Source organism: Sapajus apella, unplaced genomic scaffold (assembly GCF_009761245.1).
Source record: "Sapajus apella isolate SASKATOON/1434 unplaced genomic scaffold, GSC_monkey_1.0 scaffold4, whole genome shotgun sequence".
Classification (NCBI taxonomy): Eukaryota; Metazoa; Chordata; class Mammalia; order Primates; family Cebidae; genus Sapajus; species Sapajus apella.
This window is the reverse complement of record NW_022436944.1, coordinates 21,528,008-21,535,431: the sequence shown is the minus strand read 5'-3', so window position 1 is coordinate 21,535,431 and position 7,424 is coordinate 21,528,008. Positions and strand designations below refer to the sequence as shown.

Here is a 7,424-nt window from a genome sequence, read left to right as displayed (position 1 = left end):
ATTGTTTTTACTATTACTAGAGTTTATTAGTAGAATGAAGTATTATAAGGACTAAACAAAAGGCCTACAATACCCCTTTTTAGTTTTACAGTATTATCTAGATCAGTGGGTCACTGGAGAGTAAGAGCACTCTTTTTCCCTCGCTGTCTAAAAACACAGTTTTACCATACACAACTTTCAGAGCATACATTTAAGTCACTGCTATAAAAGTCATACTATTCATTTAATTGCATTTTTAAAAAATATTGATTTGTAGTTTGATTAAATATGTTAACTCGTAGCCATTTTAAAAAAAAAGTAACTTCTACAGACCTTTACATATAAATACATACATAGACACAGTCTAACAGTTAGCTACTGCTTACACAAACACAAATAGTCTGAGACATCCAAATATGGCATAACAATTTTATTAACAATTTATTTTTTCTTAAAGTTTATTTAGAACAATTTAATTTTAATTTATTAAAACATACATTCCCATGTTTCTGGCTTCTGCTTGACTTAGATTTTCTTCTGGTCCTACTATTTTTATAGTTTTGATTTCATGTTTAGCTTTATCAAAAAATACCTTGATGTCCTTTTCATGATAAACTTCCTGTAAAATATTTTGAAAATTAAATATTAGAGAGAAAATAGGACAATAAGATGACTGGAGTATTCATATGTAAAAAGTGCTTCATATTCAAAGTTGTGAATTCTACAATTCAGATATTCAATTACACATAAAATAACAATATTAAATATCACATGAATAATCTTAAATACATATGTCAATATTCTTAAAAGAGAAGCTGCTTTAAAATTCTGTCCAAATCTACTGCTATACAAATCTTTGTATAAATATTTAAATCTTTAATAGGTTCTTGCATAAATACTTAAATCCTTAGTACTATAAAATGTTTCCAATTGGAGAAGGAAAATACGGCCTGTAGCCTGGAAATCTTAGATATGTGTGGTAAAATATCAAGGAAAAAAATGTCTATTAAGCATAATAGCCATCAATCTGAATTATAAATTTAAATAATCACATTTTAAAAAATACTCTTTGAAACCAGAGAATAAAGTAAATGGTCATATAAAAACTTTTTTATTTAGCAAAAAAAGGAAAAGTTTAAGAATATTCTACAGACAGATTACTGGAAAAACCATCAACATAAATGTTACCAATTTTAGCGTGATTCAACTATGCTAAAATTCAGATAAGATTATGTCTCCATCATTAGAGCATTTCAGAGATTTTTATTTGTCAAGTCTCTAAGTTTTCTGAAAAGCTGTTGCTTTTTTGCAGATTGTTAAAATCACATCACATAAAAGCAACATAGAGTTAATATTAAATAACAGAAGATAAGACAAAAAATTCCTCCATCAAGGATTTTAAGGCCCTATGAAACAAGGGAAAATATAAATAAAAGACAACACATAAAAACAAAATACTTTAGTGTAAGCACATGTATTATAACATATTTCACAAAGCAAATGCTCAATTTTTTATCCCTTTAAACCTATTTAAGCTGGTTTTCTGCAAAGTTAAAATATTCTCTAGAAAATGTGAACAGTTAGCTGATATGTACATTAGGAAAAATGAATAATTGTAAACAGTATTAGGACAGAAGAGAGAAAATTACATACTTCACAGCTATTGAGTTTTTCTAGACAATGTTAAATACCAACTATTTTAGTAGAAAAGAGATAAATAGCTGAAAAAAAATATTAACAAAAAAATCTCTAAGTTTGGATAATATGTGGGAGGTATGTAGGGAGGCTCTGAATATTTTTGAAGAAAATGACAGTATCAAAATCCTTTGGGGAAGAGCATGCCATTGTGTGCTTAATCAAAACAGTACTCTATCTGGAAACTGTTACAAGTTCTGATGATATGTTATTGTCTTAAATTGCAAACAATTTAATGATAATTCTTGAAAAGAAAGTACCAGAACTAACACAAAGGCAAAGGAATTTAAGGCCCTTTTATGGCTCCTTTATTATATATTAATTGAAGCTATATGATGATGGCTAATGTTCAGCCATTTTTGATCTACGGAAACTGGCAGTTTCATGTGGCTTATACCAATATTGTGGTACTAGTCCCTAGACTCAAAAATCCTTAGTCCTAAAAAGGCAGGGCTATAATTACTCCAAAAATCCTCCACTGAACTTAGCCCAGTGAATTTTATTAGACACAAATTAAATAACAAATCATTCCAAAAAAGACCAAAAATAGTTTTTACATAAACTATTCATTTCTCAAATACTTACTTTGTTATGAATAAAAAGTTTAAGAGCTTCTTTTGGGTAATCCAGTGTCAACAATATGTCCAGAAATCGAGGTAGAAAAGGAGTTGGTTGCTCAATAAAAACACCTATTGTTACACTTGGATGGACCTTTGTTTTACATCAAACATTAAAAAAATACATATCATTAGTGTGGTTTTATTTTAAATTGTATTCAATCTTAATCAGCATGACATTAAAAAATGCTAGGATACCAATTCAACATAATCTGCTAAATTTGAATTGCTCTGTGGCAGTTCTCCAACACTTGAAACAAATTTTTCTGCCCCTGCCCCCCATCACAGTCATTTTACTGAATCCCATCTTGGTTATGAGTTAGGTTTAAAGATGAAATTATCATATTTTATTACATGAATGTAATTCATGGTACTGCCTACTCTACTAGTCAATGCTTCCTTTAAAATAGCCCTTACGGAAACTTCTTCACATCTGAAAGCTATTTTGAAAGCTTCATCTTAAGAAACCAAATACTGATTGTGTTTCTCTTTTTGTGTTCAGGGCTGATAGCTATTTTCTTTCATTAATATTAATATCTCTTATGTTAATGTATATATTTTAATATATTTTCTTAAGTTCTCTTTAGATATGTTTTAGTGTGGAGTTTATCCTACATTAATTGCACAAACAATTTTGAAATATACATTATACATGCCAGTCCACATCATGGGCAATATTTAGCAAAAGGAATGAAAGTTCCTGGCTTGAAAGATTTACAAGTAGATGGGGAAGACAGAAACATAAGTAACACCCATGTAAGAGTGTCATTACCAGAAATCTATGAAAGACTTGTTTTTTAATGTCTTATTAAAGCTAAGGAAATCTTCCAGAAATCTGTGGAAGACTTGTTTATAATGTCTTAGTAAAGCCATGTCTTAAAGTCTGAACAAAGCAATTACAGATGTTTTTAAATACGTTATACATTAAGTGCTGAATTAGTAACCTGCTTCCATTTTTTTCCACACATGGTACCTCACACATTCCTCCATTATCTGTATAATAATATATGCTCTCATAAAAGTACACATTGTCCACTATCATTACTTCTTTAGTCTGTCCATTCATTCACTTGCCCAAATACATATTAGTAAATAAATACAAAGAACTTAACACAATTATCTACTCTCTAGTAGTTCTCGATTTAATAGGAAAAAGAATTAAAAATAGATCACAACTCTCCTTTATCAAATGACATGATACATTTTATTTAATTTTTATAAAAGCCTTAGAAGTTATTTTCCCAAATTTGCATGAGGAAAATGAGATTTAGAGAAATTTCAATAACCCAGAACACATATATGTGTAGGTAAAGTGCTGGGTTTTGATCCACTACCTCACCATTATTAACCTAAGTTCATGTTTATATAATAACAATACAATAGTTAACATTTATTGAAGGCTGACCACTTCATATACGTATATTAAATTTACACAAATAAAATATCATTTATATATTCATTATATTTATTCATCATATATATGTGTGTAAAATTTCATTTAACATTCCTAACAACACTCTGAGAGAGCCACTATGACTTTAAATACAAAGAAACTTGCCTGTATCTCACATCTAACATTATGATAGGCTTGGGATTTAACTACATAGACAATTTTAATTTTCATATCCCTATTGAAAAATAACTGTGTACAGCACATAATTTTATTGTGCATAATGGAAAGAACAGCTTCTTTTCTAGCACATTTTAACAAGCTGTAAGACAAAATAGCTTAAGTATTAAATTATGTACTCCTACATGCAAAAGGAAAAAATGTTAATACAAATATTTTTCTATCTTTGCACCAGAAAATTTATATAAAAGGAAACAAAAAAGATAAAATTATTAACTTGCCCTCAAGAAGACAACATTATTTTCAACAAAAAAGATCAGGATAAATTTTTAAACGTCTTCATGATGCAGCTTCATTCAGAAATATTCTGGTATTCTTTCCAGATAGGAAACAGTTTGCTATCTGAGAGACCAGCCAAAAAACTTACTTTCAAGTAAAATAGGGCTCTATTCATAAGCTCCTACATGTACACAAGTTACTCTTTATACTCTTTTCAGACAATGATAAGAAGAGAAACTAATTTAGGAGCTTGAACATATTGCAGTGAAAGTATTTTACATTTGCATGGGTTCAGAAGTTAGTAGTGCTATATTCCTAAGAGCTTAATTTTTGCCTATATTGCTTCTACATATCTGGCTGCTGTAGGTACTCAATGAACCTATGGTGAATGAAGGCAAAAATCAATCTTAATGACAAAATAACTCGCTGGAATCAACTGTTAATACACATAATCTTCCAAGTTATGAGAACAATGTTTTTTTGGAAGAAAAATGTTACTGTAGAATATCAGCTCTGGCTGATGTTAGAACCAAGATACATAAAAATGTTTTATAGATTGATAAGAAATATGTTCAACTCCTTGTTCACTCTTAAAACATGAACGATAAAAACTAACAATAATTGTCTATGAAATACATACAAGTAGCACCATGCCTAGCATAAACATTTCATACAAGAATATAGTCTGGAGCCAGACTCCCTAAATTCAAATCCCAACTCTAAAACTTAAAATTGTGTTCTCTTAAACACATTACTTATATTTATGCACCTCAGTTTTATCGTGTGCAAAACTGAGTCAATTATACTTCCTACTTTAGGATGTTTGTGAAGTTTTAAAGTGTTACTATATGTAAAGTAGTTAGAACAGTCATTTGCTATATAATCAGGCAGTATTAATTTTTAATCACCAATTTTGAAAATCCAGCACAGAAAAAATTAGTCAATAAAAATGCTGAAGACTTATAACGATTTTTTCTCAATGCTGTGGCTAAGCTAACAGACTAAACACAAGAGTACCCAATCATAGTAAACTATTAATATTAGCCAAAGGACTCTTTCATTGGATTTAATTATTAGCTGGTTTTTCTTTCAAAAACAGTTCTGAAACACAACTCTAGCAATTGGCTGAATCACCATGTTTTAACACTATTATTTTGTTATCTATCATACAGTCAAAACTATAAAATAATTAGCTTTTTTTTCTATAAATCACAGTATTTTGTAACAATGTACTTTCTACCTTAAATTGCAACAATGTACTTTCTATTACTACATTTTACACATAATCAATTCCACTTACATCTACTGCAGACAAGTCAACTGTATCAAATTCACAACTAGTGCAGCCATTATCCTGTGTCCATGAATTGGGTACATAGTTTCCAAAATAATTCAGGAGAATCTTGTAAATGAAGAAAAATGTTATTAATGAAAGCAGGCCTCTCTCATCAATGTGCTGTCATTCTACAATCTTCTAATTTAAGAGCATGTTTTCTGCAGTAGGTATTTTCTTTCAGTAATTCTAATATATCACCTATAGGGGCACACTGAATAGTTTTGTCCAGAATATAAATTGTAAAGCAGGAAAAAATATGTCTAGAAATGCCAAAAATGTCTTATAAATCATAAAGTTCAGCTTATTTCATATTTTATTAGAAATACTACTGGAATGGGTTATGAAAAAAAGCAAACAATGAAACAGGAGATTTAAATGGGCTAGTGAGACTTATTAGGAATGATACAAATAAGAGTTAAACGAATAGTAATTTAGAAATAAGATAAACCTGTTTAAAGGCTGAGCACAGACACCTACAGTAAATGGGGCAGTGGTAATGTGACCTCTAACTAACAGTACACCACACAAAACCTATCCTAAGTAAACTTTGTCACCAAAAGACACTAAGCTCTTCTAGGAAACTGTAAGCTAAGCTTCTGGGCAGTGATTCAGGGGTACTGATTCTGGAAAAGATAGCTTGCAGATTAAAATAGATCTAGGGCAACCCCTAATAACAGTCGCCCGACAAATCCTATTGACAGTAAGCTAAAGTACAATATTACTTCTCTACCCACCTTCTTTCAGATCTTTCTGAGGATCTCCTTTGTGAGGTATCTGTCCTTAAACAACTATTGGCATTCATTTTAACTGTAAAAAAAAAAATCTGTGCTTTTCTGCCTGTTTTGGGGAGGAGTAGCATGAGGGAGGATGGACAGGTGACAGAGGTAAACACACTTAGATTTGCTCTGAGCCCTCAAAAAAAATCTTTACTATCCCTAAAATTTGAACATGTTAGAGAAAATCCTGCTGAGTACATAATAAGTGAAATTACTACATATTTTGAATTTTAATACCCAGCACTGGTATGAGCATTTATGTTTAAAGGTCTTTTAAACTTTTCTTTCCACAAACTATAATTTTGCCTCATGCTATTAAAAAGAAGCACCCACAATCCCCATTATACGATCAATAAGTTTTCACTGGAACAGTAAAATGAAATCAAAAGAAAAAAAGTCTGTTAAACACGGGGATCAAAAATCTACAAGTGTCAACTAGAGATTTCTAGATTCTTAAAGTACTAAGGGAGATGTTAAAGTGTAGCATACATAAAGTAGTTGGGTACCATTTTGCCAGATTCCTCTCACATATCTGGGATCCTGTTCAAATGTTATTATTGTACTGAAACTTTGAAACAATACCGCTGAAACAAGAACTTTAATTAAAATGGGAAGATCTTTGTGTTGTACAGATATTACAGACATAGCTACATTTAATCTCTACAGCAAAATTAGAAGACATGGACAAGTAAACCATTCGCATGTCTTGTGGACTCCAAGATAATTCAGGAAACAAAAGGCAGGAAATATGTAGTCATGATGTTAATGACATTTCAAGAATCAATGTGGTCATTTCATGTGTCTTGATAATAAAAACAGAAATAAATATCTCACTGCTGTCAAATGACAAAGCAAACATTAATCACTTGTGTTCTATAACATATCATGGTTTTGAAAGAAAAATATCTATGTGGAAATGTATCACCTATGTAGCATTATTTTTAAAAAAGATGAAGAATATGCAAGTGTTAAAAGCATAGTTTTATTTAAAATATTCTGAAAAAAAAAATTTTAAAAGACAGGAAAAATTTCCCAAATGTTAGGCCATATCTAAAATCTCCATTACATAGAAAGAGTGGTATTATTCCCATCTCAGAAATCTTGTTAAAATGTAGGATATATTTCATAAATTATTGATTAGTCTACTAGAATTGCTATATGAATATAAACAT

General features: G+C 30.2%; 1 protein-coding gene across 3 annotated transcripts in view; it reads right to left on the bottom strand.

Annotated features, from left to right (window-relative positions):
* The window catches only part of PLOD2 (procollagen-lysine,2-oxoglutarate 5-dioxygenase 2), a 95,932-nt gene that overhangs the window by 24,933 nt on the left and 63,575 nt on the right, over nt 1–7,424 (bottom strand). For all 3 annotated transcript variants that reach the window (XM_032264139.1, XM_032264146.1, XM_032264152.1), the window contains exons 8-10: nt 5,441–5,542; nt 2,260–2,385; nt 477–598 (exon numbers count right to left, since the gene is read on the bottom strand). In XM_032264139.1, the coding sequence (XP_032120030.1) occupies nt 477–598; nt 2,260–2,385; nt 5,441–5,542 (350 nt within the window). The remainder of the gene's footprint in view (nt 1–476; nt 599–2,259; nt 2,386–5,440; nt 5,543–7,424) is intronic.